This window comes from Rasamsonia emersonii (genome assembly GCF_000968595.1).
Source record: "Rasamsonia emersonii CBS 393.64 chromosome Unknown ctg1118621759979, whole genome shotgun sequence".
Lineage (NCBI taxonomy): Eukaryota > Fungi > Ascomycota > Eurotiomycetes > Eurotiales > Trichocomaceae > Rasamsonia > Rasamsonia emersonii.
In genome coordinates this window covers 147,015-163,596 of record NW_013563308.1, presented here as the reverse complement: position 1 = coordinate 163,596, position 16,582 = coordinate 147,015, and the positions used below count along the sequence as shown (strand labels likewise).

General features: G+C 49.2%; 5 protein-coding genes across 5 annotated transcripts; 3 read left to right on the top strand and 2 right to left on the bottom strand.

The window, feature by feature from the left end:
- Positions 1-211: 211 nt before the first annotated feature.
- T310_1245 (Aureobasidin resistance protein Aur1) lies at positions 212-2,231 on the bottom strand (the record flags this gene model as incomplete). The annotated part of the gene is made up of 3 exons (XM_013475938.1): positions 212-1,091; positions 1,212-1,667; positions 1,786-2,231. The coding sequence occupies 3 exons, from the start codon at positions 2,229-2,231 to the stop codon at positions 212-214; spliced, it is 1,782 nt and encodes a 593-aa protein (XP_013331392.1).
- Positions 2,232-4,402: 2,171 nt separating this feature from the next.
- On the top strand, positions 4,403-4,765 carry T310_1244 (uncharacterized protein; the record flags this gene model as incomplete). The annotated part of the gene is made up of 2 exons (XM_013475937.1): positions 4,403-4,615; positions 4,667-4,765. 2 exons carry the CDS (start codon positions 4,403-4,405, stop codon positions 4,763-4,765), a joined length of 312 nt encoding a protein of 103 aa, XP_013331391.1.
- A 3,803-nt stretch (positions 4,766-8,568) lies between these two features.
- On the top strand, positions 8,569-10,016 carry T310_1243 (uncharacterized protein; the record flags this gene model as incomplete). The annotated part of the gene is made up of 2 exons (XM_013475936.1): positions 8,569-9,084; positions 9,450-10,016. The coding sequence occupies 2 exons, from the start codon at positions 8,569-8,571 to the stop codon at positions 10,014-10,016; spliced, it is 1,083 nt and encodes a 360-aa protein (XP_013331390.1).
- Positions 10,017-11,048: 1,032 nt separating this feature from the next.
- Positions 11,049-11,982, bottom strand: T310_1242 (Vacuolar iron transporter Ccc1; the record flags this gene model as incomplete). The annotated part of the gene is made up of 2 exons (XM_013475935.1): positions 11,049-11,565; positions 11,624-11,982. 2 exons carry the CDS (start codon positions 11,980-11,982, stop codon positions 11,049-11,051), a joined length of 876 nt encoding a protein of 291 aa, XP_013331389.1.
- A 2,016-nt stretch (positions 11,983-13,998) lies between these two features.
- On the top strand, positions 13,999-16,199 carry T310_1241 (Lysophospholipase; the record flags this gene model as incomplete). The annotated part of the gene is made up of 7 exons (XM_013475934.1): positions 13,999-14,103; positions 14,166-14,585; positions 14,654-14,830; positions 14,884-15,131; positions 15,181-15,330; positions 15,408-15,718; positions 16,150-16,199. The coding sequence occupies 7 exons, from the start codon at positions 13,999-14,001 to the stop codon at positions 16,197-16,199; spliced, it is 1,461 nt and encodes a 486-aa protein (XP_013331388.1).
- Positions 16,200-16,582: the final 383 nt, after the last annotated feature.

Here is a 16,582-nt window from a genome sequence, read left to right as displayed (position 1 = left end):
GGGGGGAAAAAACATTATTACAAAATGCGTATCAGAAAAAAAAAAGTGCCCGAATGCGAAAAAAAAAAGGTCGTAACAGGGCTAGAAAATGCGTCAACGAGCAACACCGCTAATCAAAATCAATGCATGGCGGGCCGACGGGGGACGGTGTCGACCATAGTGTATTATATCCACGTCGGATGTGATGGAGATCGATCACAGTGGAGGTGGTTTAGCGACCGACTTCGAGGTCGGAGTTGGAACCAAGGGTCTCCCCTTCCCAGAGATGATGGTCATCCGTCGGGCTCAGAGAGCCAGAGGAGATGGAAGAGGATGACCCCACAGTCCACTCTTCGGTATCCGTGCTGGCGTCACCATCGAAGTTGGCCAGGCCGTAACTGTACTCTTCCGGAGCATCGCCGAATTCAACAAAGTCGTAGTCCCAACGGAATCGCTTGTGAGGCTGAATTCGCGGCAGGAATCGAGCCTTGGCAAAATAGAAGGCCACGGCAGCCAGGATACCACCTCCGACGAGATCGACGGCATAGTGGTGAGACAGGTACATGGTGGCCCACCACATCCAGAGGGTATAGGTCACGAACAGCGGCTTGAGCTTGGGAAAGACGTGACTCATGAACAGGGCGGCCAGAGTGGAATCTGCGGCATGGAGAGACGGGAAGGCGCCGAACACGACGGGCGAGGCGTGAAATCCGGAGGTGTAGAGGTCAATGCCAAACAATTCGTCGATGCGAGCCAGTCCGGCTGGATTGCCAGGCATCGAATAATCGGCTGGTGCCAGACCATAGAGGTTCTCGTACCAAGGCGGGGAGCATGGAAAGGCCAGCTGGATGGCGACGGCCGCCAAGCTGATATAACCAAAGGTTCTGGCAAAGACCGGAACCGTCCCGGGCGGCCCGAAAATGAACATGATCAAGGAGCACACGAACGGAGCTCCGTAATGGCATAACCCGTAGGGAATCCAGGCTAAGACATCCAGCACCACATTCTGGTGGGCAGACAAGATGTTGCTGATATTGGCGCCATATAGAATGTTCTCGAGGGCCGGGAGGACGCGGACCCAGATGCCAGGGCGCCATTCTGGGGGAACAAACCTGGAAAAAACCCGTCAGCAACAGATATTCAGAAAAGGTAGTCATCATCTTCGAAGAGACCCGCGTCTTCGAGGTATGATATCACAACCAATCGCGTAGGCGATCGAGGGAGCAACATACTGGCAAGCATAGAAAAAGATGAGCCACGCAGCAATGGGCAGAAACGGCAAGAAGAATTGTCGGGTGACAGGGAGGAGTAAAGAAGTCAGGAGCAGCGTGGCGACGGCGGTTTTGCCGAGTGGACCAGGAGATTGGATGACCGAGAGGGAGAAGATGCCGACGATCATCAGGAGCAGGTACTGGAAATCATACAAGGTCCATCGGTGAGACTGTAGCGAGCGCAGCGTGTCCCTGGGAGAGAAGGAGGTCTGGAGAGAGGCGATGGAGGACGCAGGAGAGACACGACTCCGCAATCTCGACCGTAACTTGCGCCGCATGCGATGCGGCATCAGCAGCTTGAAGGAGCGCCATGGCACGACGGGAATCTGGACCTTAGCAAACTGGTTGTGTGGCCGATCCTTCCATGACGGTATCGATATAGAGGGGTTCATGACTTCTGCTCTCTGAATTCCGATTCTGCTTTGTCAAAGCAGAATTCGGAGTCGTACAGGGGGTCCTTCGAACAGATGGAGCGCAAGGACGGGTCCTCTTTCTCTGGCGTCGACCACGGCGGACCTCGAGAGCGTGCCCAAACCCTTTCAGTTTCCACGGATGCCTGGACAGGAGGTTGGCGGAGCAAAAGTTCGTTTGACTCCGACAAAGCCTCAGCTCAGGATCCCCAACCGGGTCCCTTGGACGGACGATCGGACGCAAAGCGGCGACGAGCAAGGGCGAGCACACGAGCTGGTCGCAAGGAGGTCGCGCGAAGCGTGGCAGAGGACGAAGGACCGAGAGGATGGCAACCACGAACACAGGGAGGAAGAAGAAGGGGTCGAGAGGGAGGAGGGAAGGAGGAAAAGGAGGGAGAAGCTTTGACGATAAGCAGCAGGATGATCGCCAGCAGCGAAGTGAGGGCGTTGGACCATCGGGGACGGGGCTGGGCTGGGCTGGGCTGGCAGGAATCATGAATGCATGGATGAAATCAGCAAACGAGCCAGAGACCCAACGACGGGGGGCGGCGGCAGCGAGGCCGATCGTCATTGGCGACCGGGTCAAGCGGGCGTATTGTTGGTGCTGCGGCCTCCGTACGCTCCGTCGCCGTCACCGTATTACACCGATCCGGGCGTGGCGTCACGGCGCTAGTCTGCGCCTGCCAGGCTTGGCTCGGCGCCGGCGGATGACCCGGAAGCACAGCCTGCCCGCTGAGGCAGGCGCCGGCATCAGCCACAGTATGCGTATTACGGTCCGGAGCAGGCTGTACGCTGACCGTATGGAATTCTCTTCCTGCTCGCAGCGCGCGAGACAGACATGCCCAGGCTCCCAGCAGGCTGATTACGTAGTGCTGTACGGAGCACCGTACCTAGGACCCTTCCTACCGAACCTTAGGGACTAGACTATGGGACTACTATCGTTGACGCCAAGACTGTTCTGACTGCCTGCAGCAGCCAATCAGCGCACGCTCTGCGAAAACGCCAATTTCGCTTAATCTGGCGCTTGTCCGAAGCTGGCTAGCCGCCCAGGGCCCGCCTTGCAGCTCTCCCGCCGGTCAGGCGCCAGGATGTGCCCTGCCGCAGCTCCCGATGACGGCGGCAGGACCGACCGAGGCGTCCCTCGTTATTTACGCCGTATTTCACTTACAGCCGGTGGTACGGACTCCGGAAGAGCCACTGCCCGGGCAGGCGATGATCATGAAGGAAAAAAAAGTCTTGCAGACACCCTAATGCACCAACCAAATTGTCCTAGTGAGCTGGGCATTCGCTAGTCACTCCCTTTGGCGACAGATGTCGCGTGATGCACTTGAGGCCTGCCTACCGAGATAGGCTATCAGGACGCTGGACGCTCTGTATGGACTCATGGAGGAGGGAGCAACCACAGTGTGCAGAACGCTCATGCAGCAGGTGCGGGGTGATGCTGATCATCTCGACTGAAGGATCACGTACATCTGCAGAGTGCAACAGCAGTTACAGCTCCGAGTGCAACTGCATGTCCATCGTGAAAGATTTTTTTATCTTTCCGGCTTTTTCCAACTCCGTACGAGTCGGTACACCGTATGGTAATGGAGCACGACTGAGTGGAGTCGATGCTGCCGTGCACAAGTGGGCGCTGACTCAGCGAAGTTTGCATGCAGCATAACTGCGAGTACACAAGTCAATGCAGAGTGGATAGGGACTCCGATTCGTCGTGAAAATCATTATTTTATTTTGTGTCCGAATTATGAATCGCATTAATACACTGTGCACCATACTCTACGGAGTACTCTGTACAGAGTACCGCTGGTACAGCTCTGGAGCTGTCCGTAACAATCCACGTACAGGAGCTTAATTATTGGCGGTTCTCGCATGAAACGAGCCGTTCCAGTCCCAACCGGTCGCTTAACCAGGTAGACTCCCGTACGTAAGTCGATAACCTCAGAGGCGCCCGGTAACTGGGATGCTCTGCCCGTGCAACGCTTTTAACTTGTTCATCTTCGGCGCTTTTTGCGAGTCTGACAGGGGGCCAAAACATTCCCTGCACATGGTTCGGTCTCGCCTGGGCAATGATTGTGCCAACCGGACTATTATGGCATTTGGTATACGAAAGCTCAGACCAGCGAACCAGCGTCGCGGGACCCTTATTTCTCAATTTTCAATAAAACTCCATACATTAATCGATCCTGTAGAATCGTTAGTCTGCCAAACTAGTCAAACCCCCGAGCCATCCGGTTCCGCGTCACGAGCTACAAAAACGACGAATGACGCTGCTCGACTTAGCGCCCCGGAGGCCGTCACGAAACAGGGAACGGGAACGAGGCCATCCAATCTTGACTCTTGAGGGGGCCGTAATTATTTCAGGCACCCCATGGATGATGACAGGCATATATATGGAACAAGATATAAAACGGTCGACTGTGTTGGATGCACAGGTGACAGCTCGTTCCTCCAGGCTGAATTAACTGATGGCGGGCCAGCCCGGCTTGAGGAGTCGTCCGCATCGTGTATGGAGCAGAAGCAGACTGTCTAATCAGATCATCAGATGTCGACTTGAAGTTGCCGGTCGGAGACTCGGCAGTTCCTAACTCCGTACTGCACCCCAGCCTCTGAAAAACAGGACATCGCTCCAGGAATGGTAGTCAACCTGACCTACTCGTCCAAAGACAGCTGGGACTACTCCGTACAGAGTAACTAATACGGAGTACGCAGTACGGAATACCTAACAGAGTATGTGTGTACTGTATGCAGAGTACATCCCCATCACTGATCCGTGCTCACCGTGGTGGGCCGTCTCAGTTATCTCCGCCGCTTAGTCATCCACGTTCCATTCCAGATCCGATGATCCGATCATCTGATCATCTTATCTTGTCTGATGCTGTACAGAAAGAATACTTTGTAGTCTCGAGTGATGGCAAAGTTCTGTTCCCGGTTCAGCGTTCCTATTATTTCAGAATTGTATGAGTGACACTTGCCGTTTCTAGTTATATATACTCGACATGTGTCTAGCAACAGTCCAGCACCGAAAAGAAATCATTATTGGACCTCCCCTACTCTTCGTTTCCGCCAGAACAGCAAGGCGCAGGCGACTCAGATGATTATGCGTAATACAACTCGCAGCCCACCATGATGTGGCTTAATCAAGTGTTTTTTTTTCTAGGTGGATTAAATGTATAGTAATGTTGTCAAATGGGAGATTGGTACACAATTCAACTTGTTGAGGACAACGGATAGCTGGTGGCAATCTCCAGCTTGACTTCTGACAATTACTCCGTAAGCGACGACCATGTCACGTGGAATTACACTGATATAATCAAGTAGGGAGTGTGTGAAATTTAAAGGGATAAAAAAAAGTTAAAATGAAAAAGTTAAAATAAACCGTACAGGGGAATAGATGAAATGAAAAAAAAAAAGCTAAAATAAATGAAAAAAGGGAGAAAAAGAAAAGCGCCTTATCCGGTGACCCAGAGTCGAACTGGGGACTTCTCGGTTGACCGTTCCCATTACAGCCGAGCGCGATAACCAACTACACCACCACCGGATTTCTTGGCGACTTTTCTGTTTATGTTACATTCCGAGCGGTATATAAAAGTTAGCACAGTAGGAAAAAAATGGTCAAAAAATTAAACCTTTCTAGTGGGAAAGGTGTAAACAATTCAAAAAAAAAGATATAAAAAATTATTTAGAATTCCAGAAGTCTTCTCTCTCGGTTATATAATATTTTAAGGTGTTCCTCTGGGCAGAACCTTAATTGTTATGTACAGTACAGCACGCTCATGAACCGCACTTTGCGTTTATATATAATCCAACCTAGTTACATGGGATTGCAGTATACGTACACATAGTCCAAACAACAACATGTAATGTAATCTTTGGCAGTACATACCAGGGGAATTTTTGACAAGCACACCTGTTGTTAACTTCCTTTTTTTTTTGCCTGAATATTGGCCATGTTCACACTAGTCAACTCCTAACTGTCAGACTGTTCACGTATGCTTAATCCGGAGTGTATGCCACCGAAGTCAATAAAAGCGATTCTAGAGGTTTGCCCGGTTCTGTGACTGCTAATCAATAGCAACAGATGCAACTGTTAACTAATTGATTATGGAATCGGCTTCACAGTCCCGGCCATTCCTAAGGACTTTGTTTCTTTTGACACATGACTGTCAACTCTCTCCAGAGTCTGTTCGAGGATTTCTAGAGTTTTCAACTGATGCATCGTACCAGCTTTTTTTTTTTTCGTTTCCGCAAGGAATCGATAAACAAGATGATAATTAAAGGGCGTGGGACAAGCAGAATGGCAGCATTGGACCGAAACAGCAAGAATAAAATTTCCATTCGGTGACGAGGACGAATGCGCCTGCTGTCACCATGAAAAAGGTGATCTATTAGCTTTTGGAGTCATCGCCATATCAATGTCCATCATCTAACTCTTTTACGGTTGTATGGCAGTACAAGCCACGACGGTATTCACTTAGAATACGCTGAATTCGGGCTCTGTGCGACAGTATTTGTATGGATCGACAGGTCCCCTTTAGACATTTGTTCTTCACCGTTGGACTCGACAGGCCATTCGCATATTCCACGGCAAGCTTTTCAAGATGATATATCCGATTTTGGGTCTGCCCTTTGAGAAACGGCAATAGGTCATCTACCTTATCCTGACATACAACCTGTACCCTGTCTCTTTTCCCCGTTTGAGAAAAAACATTCAACGCTAACTAAATAAAAATGACAGATCGACATCGTTCATTACAAATGGGTCTTGCGAAAATATTTGCCCTCACCCTCGTTATCCACATGTTTGAAACTGCCAGAATGAGCAAAGTAAAGGCACCTTATGAGACAGACCACAGGTCCATCCCATTGCCAGGGGTCTTTGTCGGAATCAGGGCACAGTTCTTGATCTGGTTGATCTTTTCTTTTCTTTGCCTTGTCATGAAGTAAGTCTTTCCTCTTATGGACCACATGTTTACGGTTTCCCCCCCCCCCCCCCCACGTTTCTCGTAATGGAAGCAGGCTGGAGTGAATCAGGTCGAAATTTTCTCAGAGATACTTGTTTGTGGCTATGAGGGAGCACGGCTATCTGTCGAAAGGGTAATAATTACAATGGAGTATTCCGAAAAATAAAAAAGGGAACTGAACGACGAGCGACCTGAAGAAATCAGACTTCAGAGTAGATTTTTGTGACCAGGACACGGAAGAACGTTGTACAAACGTAACGATCATTCAGTTTTGCGAACCGACCTAACCTACTGACGAGAATGCTTTGCAGGATGCCATGATGGCTCACTCGAATCCCAATGGTTCGCTATTACAAGAGAAAACTCATCAAACCTAGGTATTCTTGGTTCCGTTCAGTCTCAATTCTCAGTCTATCGCCACACATGTAATGGTGATCCCAAGGAAAGAATTCACCCACGGATGAAGGATCTAGCCATGTAGTAATATTCTGTGAATTCCCAGCGACGGTATTTCCAATTACCACAGAAAGAAAGCGATTAAATATTAATATTGGCACATTCGATGGAAAGACTTGATAGTTTATCCACCTAAGGAATTCTGTGCCCGTGACTTGGACAAATTTTTCTCCATCGGCCTTAACAACAATTTTCGAGATTCTGTCCCAGAGAGCCCACCGAGAGACAGGTTAAAATAAAATGATGGCAGAGCTTTACGCTACTGTGTACTCCGTATTGTTCTGCGGCGCTGTGGTGACATTCCCAAGATGGAAAAAAGAAAGAGTACGACAGGCGGGTAGTTCATACATTTCTTCCGATACTGAATCAACCGCTCCTCCTAGAAAGGAAAGGAAGATGCCAGTGTGGCGAATAATTCATTCGGTTTTGATGATCTCATTATCAGCATCATGCCAGAGTCATATCTGAATCTAGTAGAGAATTGTATAAGAATCTTTCTCCAGTTGCTTAATTAAGAAAGACCCGTTCAATTGTAGGATTTACTTGCCGAGCATGAATCCTTCTGCTGGCCCCAGAAATCAGGGTTTGGGCCCATGGCGTAATTGGTAGCGCGTGTGACTCCAGATCACAAGGTTATCCGTTCGAGTCGGGTTGGGCTCATTTTTTTGCCCCCCTAACTAATTATTACTATCTAATCTATATGGGCAATTTTGTAAATATTACTTATTTTGTTAGTTGAACAGTACAGAGTATTATAATACCAGTTCACTACAGAGGAGTTTTCCCTGCGTGATATACATACCGTCTTTGGAATAGGGGCGTTTTCCCGAAGTAAATCAATATATGTATTCTGTGCAGTCAGTACTTACTACGGAGTAGGTGTGAACTAGCACACTGATTAGCTGCTAGGGTCTTTTAGGTGCTTCTACTCCTGCTGCCTAACATTTTCTAGAATGACCAGATATTCACCTGCTCAGCATAAATTCCAGCATAACTTTCAGCCTTTACCCCACTTATCTCGTTGAGATGGCAGCCTGCATCGCCATCTCTCCATATTATTTTACCACAACACATATTTCCCTCTCTGAGAAGCTTAACAAAGCTCAAAACTTGACCATACTAGACCATGGATTTAAGCACACTACAGTTACAGTGGTCCTTAGATCAATCTGCAAGTTCTGCAATCTCTAACTCGAGACATCATCAAAACTGCTACAGAGAATAATATCCACTTATTGGCCCTCCTAGCTTGCGAGCGTTTTGGTGCCACCCTTGCTATCTGCCCTGAAATATGCAGGAAAATCGAGGATCTTTGTTAAAAAGACAAGGAAACCTAAAGCCATTCGCTTTCTCTCCGCCGTTGTAGGATACTCGCCGACTGATTGCGCGGCCCACTTGGTGCGAAGCTTAGCGGGAGTTCAGTTTCTTGGGCTTGCAGCGGCTCTTGTTACCACCATCGGGCCTTTCCAAAGTGGCAACACCATTGCAGCTATGCTGAAGAGCTCAGCAGCTGATAAAACACTCCTTCCGACAGCCACACAGCTCAAAGACCTTGTAGCTAGCTTGGAGCACAGATGCGTGGGATGTGGATTTGCTGACCTTGTTCTGGGCTACCAAATCTTTCTCACCGAGTCAACGGCTTTATCAGCGCCGCAGGCACATGATTTATGGAAAGGTTGCGTTTTATATCCGGACACAAACGGTTTGGAGAAGCTAGTAGACGCCTTCCGACAACTGAGTCGCGTTGGAGACGCTGATTCAGTTATTATTAAAACAACCACTTGCGCTCCCTGGGTCGTTGCATTCACGAAATGGTGTCTAAACCTTCCGCCATCAATATACTTCACAGACGGTACTGCTCTTCTGGAGCAGCCTACTTCCAGAGTTACAGTTGTGATCGACAAGGATGTCAGGTATTCTTGGGGAATTGAAATCACGGTCCGAAAAGAAGTTGGAGTCCCTGATTTGATCCAAGCCGGGCAAAGTCCAGAGACGTACTCTGGTATGGTAAGTATCGAGACATACGGCCATTGGCTAGTTAGGGAGTGTGAACTTTCAACAAGGATTGGTCTTAGCGCCTTTGAAGTGGCTCTCTCGTTCGCCTTGAAGCAAGTCATCACGAACCTTTCAATTTGCATATTATCCCACTTACTCCAATCAGTCGTCTCACCAAAAAGGGCGAGGGAACTTTTCGGAAACACTGCCGAGCGACGAAGAAAGGCTGAAACTTGTGACATGTCCTTTTGCCAGCGACATAAACATTTCAGATATGCTAAAGAGACTCCTTGGCCTGGAGGAGCAAGCCTCCTTGCAATTACTGCCGGATGGTCTCTTGATTGAAGATATGCCTGTTGTGAAGCTACACCTTAAAGATCTCAAAGAGCAATGTTAATGCTCGGGTTGTACCAATGACCCGTTCGGAAATTATCAAAAATGCTGTCACTCGCTTCTTCGAAGACTTGGCTTCGTTTGCAGCAGATGTTCTCGCCTTATCTCTATTTGATAATTCAGCGAATCTTCTCGTGCATTTCAATCATCAGCAATCAGGGCGACATGTGGATGCCACCCAAAGGTCTCAACTCAGAACTGCTATCGGTATTATTCTTCAAAGGGGGGTTCATCAATCAATTGGGATCTCCCATTTGCTGGATTGGGCTCTGAGTTTGATTGGACATGACGTTCACGACGATTTGCAAAAAGCCGGTTGGGTAATCCCGAACTTTTACGGCCAAGTTGTCTACCCAAAACTATATGAAACACAAAGTCTTCAGAAGAGAGGCTTTTTGACTTTATCATGGGCTCCTGGCCAATTATTCTACAATGGCAATATCTACAAACGTGGTGGATTTGGTGGGATTTACCCGTACATAGATTATGCTCTTCCTATTACAGCCCCGGAGAGTGGTGTGAATGGGCCGGTTAATCTTTTCCCGAGTTGAAGATGGTTTGGAGAGTTGCTTCTGGAGATGACTACTTGAAGATCGACCTGGGTCTTCAAGACCCGCAAAACAAGTTCGCATTTATTAGTACATCGGCGCTTCAAATATTAGGGAACTTAGCGAATGCGATAGTCCTCGAGTCTTGTCCGCACGACTCAAGCACGACCCTTCCTCAAGCGGATCCTTTCAGCGTTTATGTCGGGCCCTTATTACCCCTAATCGGGAAAAAAAGGACCAGAATGACTGGGTGCAAGTCGTCGCAGTGGACAAAAGCCCAAATCTCCGGATGTTTGCACTTAGTTCAGCCTTTTGCCATGCTGTCTTGCGAGGAAATGTTTGCTTATCATGTTGTTTGGATGTTTGTCGAAGATACAATTATTCTATATTGATATGCTAATTTCTGCAAGATCTATTCTGCATTGTGTTATTTAGCGTTTGCGCTTCTTCAATTCCATGTCATCGCACCACTCCGAGCCCATGGGAATCACATCCTCTTTCAACATCTCTGATCCAGCAAGCAGACTCGCCACTCCAGCAATACTGCAGGATTTTTGAAAGTATGTGTCTTGTGTCCATGAACGTAATTTTTCATCAACTGGATTGGTCATGGAACGACACGTGGCTTGTGAGGGCTTTTTGGGCGGTGGACTGGCGCAGCAAGGGCGAGGGAGAATTAAATGACATTACAGAGATTTCGTCTAATCAACCAGTTGAGTCAGAGATGAATGCGAGGTGATGGTAGGTGACACCCGCAAGCCTATTATAGATTACCAGGTAGGCAGGTACATGTAGCACAAGATTCCCGCACTTAGCGATTTTTTCGTAATAACATATGGCTCTATCTCTTGATTCATCCGAATAGTCATTCTTGATTGTCAGTCAGATCTTATCAATGACCATTGCCTAGCCCTAAATGTCTTATCATACACCCAAACGCCTTATCCCAAACTCTTATAGATCAAGAAACAGAAAAGATTACACGCCGCAAAGAAAATACATATATATACAGTACATATCTTAATCATACTTGTCCTAAGACTCAGATGCCAAAGCTTGAAAAGCTTTGACCAGCCCCATGGCTGCTCCGGCAGCAGCGCCTCCCACGAGCACCATCTGGATTCCTCCTATCAACCCCCGTCGGACGTTCCCCGTGCCTTTCCACCCCGACACGAAGCACGTCTTTACGTATCCGAACAGGAAAAGGGTGACGATCATGGTCGCGATGGACCAGCACAGCGCATACATCGCCTCGTGCGGCCCGACGAAGAAGTACGGCAGCAACGGCACAAAGCCGCCGACAAAATAGCCCAGGGCGATGGTCAGGGCGCATGTGAAGGCCCGAGAACCCGATGGCTCGGGCAGGGTGTGGTGGAAGTTCATCAGGAACGACGGCAAGTTGGGAGAGGAACCGAGGTGAGTCGTCAGCTCTGAGAGGACATGTGCGGGAAGATCATATGGGGCGAAGATGTCGGAAATCATGTTCGCCGTGGCAGACGGGTCGGTGGCAGTTTGCTGGCACGTCTGCTTCAGCGTTGCGCGATATGACTCTCTATAGTCCAATTAACAGCCGATTGAAAAAAAGCGAAAGCTAAGGGTATCTTGCTTACTCTTCGCTCTTGGCACCAAGGTATCCTCCCAATCCCATGGAGATGGCTCCAGCGATCAGCTCTGCCAACCCGCCAAATACAACGACTTTGGTGTCATCCAAAGTCGACAGACCAGCCGTGAGGGCGAAAGGGACGGTCATGCCGTCAGACAGCCCGATGATGGCATCTGATACGACGCGCGCATCGACAATCTTGAAGCTCCTTTTCTCAATCTGATTCTCAGACGAGCCCGACGGCGCGGACTCAATGTCGCCCACTTCCTTTCCCAGCGGTTCTCTCGAGTCTTTCTCCGAATCTGTAAACTCGGTTCCGGACACTGGCGAGTACTGAGCCAAGAAATTCTTCACTGAGAGCGACATGATTGCTCTTCGCAACCAGGTTCACGAGAAGGATGGGAGATTGATGATGTGCCCTTAAATCAGATTCAGGGCTCTTGGAAATTCGTTAATGCAGGAGAAAGAGATTGATGCAGGGAAGGACGAGAGTGCTGGCCAGGATATTGCCCTAGCTATTCCATGGCGAAGAAGAAGGAGTTAAAAGAATAAAAGAAGAAAGCAGCATCGACAAATCGGGAGCGGAATTCGACGGCAAATGGCCTAATCATCGGGACAGTGGTTGGCATTCCTGTCCGACAGTCTCATCTAGGCTCTGATGCCTGGCCCAAGAGGGAAGGCGATACAAGAGCAAGATTCCACAGTATCCTCCGATAAGCCCTTGGCAGCCGACCCGCCGGGGCGAGGATGCGGGCTTGGCCCCGCGGACGAGAGCCTATCGAGGGGTCAACGTGCACGGTGAGATATCTCATCATATCGCATCTCTGTAGCACGTTGCCAAGATACGACGTTGCAATTGGTCCAACCTCGCCAGCCATCCCCGGGCCAGGAGCGCGCTTGATCCCACCGGGTGGGGAACTGGCGCGGAATCCAGATGCTTGTCCCCATTTAACTTTGCCTACTGGCCAATCCAGTGTCGGCCATTTCTCAGCGGGTTCCTGCCCAGTCCGGCTAGCGCGGTAGCCAGGAACAGCTGCCCAACCAGACCCGAGAAGGCAGGCACGCGACAAGAGGGCCAGCCTCCTGCCGTAAGATGATGTGCGTAGGGTTAGGAGAGGCCGTTAGGTAGCAATTTGGAAGGCGCTCCTTCTTCCTTCCGTCATGGACCGCGCCTGCCTCCCACGGAAGGCTCCCGTACTGAGTACAGAGCACAGAGTGCTTACTATCGCCTCGCCGCGTTACACTGTCACCCGTCTGTAGCCATTGCGTCAGCTAAATTGAGGTATTTGTGCCGTCGGATCTGGCCTTCTGGACCAATTTGGACTGTGGGGATGGTTTCATGACTCGATCCATCCCGCATACTACATGCATTGTTATCAGTGGCAGGTCCATGCACTATCTCCTCCGCAGACATGGGTTATCTGTTAGCTCTGAATTGAGTCATATGCTTGGAGAAAAATTTCTGATATCGTAAATGTCGGAGGCTGGGGAATTTGTAGGGAAATGATCTGTGAAAGGTAGCATCGCTTGATCGAGATCATCGCTGCGACGGCTATCTAGCTGCTACCTCGACTGCCTACCTGGGCATGTAGTCATATGTCAGCAGGACCCAGCCCAACTATTATTTTCTGGATCCATTGGAAGGCCGTCAGATGCGTCTTATGACATCTGTCAGCAAGTAATAACTATCATACCAAGTCACTCGTCAGAAGAAATTAGGCATGATCATCATCCTTTTCTATTAATGTAAGGATTTCGCATTATTGTTGTTTTATTCTTAACTACTATTATTATCTATTTACGAGCAGACAGATTCTTGTTGCATAACCCTGCAGCTGATCAACTTGATAACAGCAGAGTGGGGCAACGGTAGAAGAAAGCGGCTTAGCCTCGTGGGAAATTGTCCGTTGGATATAGTCTAGAATGCGACCAACCCGGTTATCTGATCCGATACTGCCCTCCTTCTAGCCATTCTCCAATCTCTGCCCACCTTTTTTTTTTTGTACTATACCACTTGCTTACATGTTTCCTGCCCTCTCAGCGTCTCGCAGAATCATTCTACCGAAGTTTCCGCCATTATTCCGGTCGGCCCCGCGGCGGAACTTACAATCGCGGGTGCACGTGCACCGAGGACGAGGCACAGCAGGCTAGACGATATTTTCGTCAGGACAAGCCTTTTTAGTGATGTGGAGAGGTAATGACAGCCGGGCCTCGGAAGGATGCCGTGTGTGATATCGGAATCAACCGACCTGGAGGCTGGGAGGTCGACCCGGGGCATTATAAAATGGCTGGTCTGAGATCGACAGCATGAGACCAGCCTTCGACAGAGAAACGCCAGAACTCCTTCTCCACTATCCAGCGGCAGTAGAGTAGCGAGGCACAATGAAGTCAACACTTGCTGCGACTACCATCGTCGCCTTGGCTGCGGCGGGTGCTGCCCTGCCAGCGCCCAGGGCCAACAGTCCCTGGGACAATATCAAGAAAAATGTAAGGAAATCATCATAATGAATTGACTGATCATGTCGATGCTCACTGTTGCGTGGCCTTAGATCAAGCATGTTGTCTACCTCATGATGGAGAACCACTCCTTTGACAACATCGCCGGATACTGGACCTTCCATCCGGGAATCGATAACTTGGTCAACCTGGGGAAGCCCTTCTGCAACGAGTACACCAACCCCAACTGGACCGTGTGGGGAGAGCCTATCTTGATCTGCGCGGAACCATACGAGGGAGAGGTGCCTTTGAGGGACCCAGACCACAACTTCGCAGGCACCTCCTACGAGATCTACCGGACTTGGAACCCGACCAAGGACTCGGTCCCGAATATGGGAGGGTTCATCGAGCGTCAGTCCGAGAAATACCAGGGGACCCCTGGTCAGGCGTCTTTTGTGATCAAGGCCTACGACGAGAAGAAGACCGCCACATTGGTCGAGATTGCCCAGAACTTTGCCTTTTTTGACTCCTACGTAAGCCTTCATGATCTCTTTTGAATCCAATGCGTGAGGAGTGGCCGGCTGACTTGTGGACGAAACAGTATGCCGAACATCCTGGTCCGACCAACACTAACCGCCAATTCGCGACCGCTGGGACGACATGTGGTTTTGTGGACAACACCAACCAGGCGGCGGGTTGGTTCAACAATGTGACGGGTGTCAGCTGTGCCACGTCCATTTTCGAGGCCCTCAGCAAGAAGAACATCACCTGGAAGAACGTAAGTGACTGTACCGGGCCAAAATGGAGTCTTTGCTGATCACGGACGCGTAGTACTATGAGACGGATATCATCGACTCTTTCATGTACAAGTGGGTTCAGGACAATGCAATGGAAAACATTGTCCACGCCGACCAGTTCTACCGCGACCTGCAGGAGGGCACGTTGCCCCAGTTCGCGTACTACAACCCGGAGTGCTGCAATATCACGTCGATGCACCCGCTGAGCAACTTGGCCACCGGAGAGCTGCTGATCAAGCATGTGTACGATGCGGTTCGCAACTCCCAGTACTGGGACAATACGTAGGCACCTCACATGACCCGTTTACATATGAATCACTGACCTTTCTAGTTTGATTATTCTCAATTTTGACGAACACGGTGGATTCGCTGACCACGTGCCTCCGCCGATGAACATTCCTGCCCCCGACGACAACATCACGTTCAGCGGCATGTCGGACGGTCATAACGTGACCTACGACTTTACCCGTCTTGGTGTTCGGTAAGTACCTACATAGGTACTCTGCGATACGAAACAGGAATTCTGTTCATATGTATATCTTTACTAACGGATTCCAGTGTGCCTGCCTTCCTCATCTCGCCCTGGATCCCGGCCAACACGCTGATCCACGACGAGGGCACCAGCTACGCGAACAACTCGGCCTACACGCACTCGTCGATGCTGCACTTCCTGCAGGAGCTTTGGGACCTGGAGGGCCTCAACAACCGGGTGCAGTGGGCCAAGACGTTCGAGTACGTCTTCAGCGACCAGAAGCGCGAGGACACGCCGACCAACCTGTCCGCGCCGATCTGGTATGGCGGCAGTGTCGGGCCGCAGCCGTACCCGTACTACCTCCTCAACCAGCCATACTCGTACTATGAGTCGATTGGTGCGTAGACATTAGCAGGGGGGAAGGCAGCCTGCTTCGATGATATATGACGGTACATATAGTATAGTATTTATTTGTTTATTTACTTAGAATGTAATATAAATACAATACCCTTGAAACAAATAATTCCCATCCCATCGATGGCTAGACGGTATGAAGTAGTAGTAGAAGTAGTAGTAGTAGTATGCATAGGTAATGGTTGACCATAGAGATACGTACTATTGATAATAATTGATAATAATAATTAAGAATAATGGCCTTTTTGCATTTTCATATGAATGAATTCGTATATTATTAGTTTAGAAAAGCTTAACAGGAATGCAAAAAAAAAGGGCTTTTAAAAGAGCATACAAATCAATCAAATTAGTCAAGAGTGAGAGTGCATCAACACATAAAATCAGATATGTAAAGTACAGTATACACACACATAGTTACACACGCACATACATACAACCTACCGCATAATACAGGAAACAATTAAGTAATTAAGATTGACACAGCGTGACTGACAATGAGATAAGCGGGAGAACGATCATCCCGAACAGGACCGTTTGAAGCGTGTCGTTGAGAGACTGGGAAGAAGGGGAAGAAGGGGAAAAAAAGGCCTTCTAGGCTCGGTTTCGAACACGTATGGGTGTAAGGTGTACCCATTCTCAACCAAAAGGGTCTAAGAAAGCCCAACGTTCCGATGTATCTACACATATTCGCTTCCCTCAGGGTCGCGGTAGAATTGGATCGGAATTGGAATATTGGAAAAACATGGCATCTGGAGAAGGTTGAAAGATGATATGGTCTGCCCGTTCAATAATGGCAAACATTGTATGATTCATTCGTTCTTGATTTAATGAGCATGTCTGCGAGGTG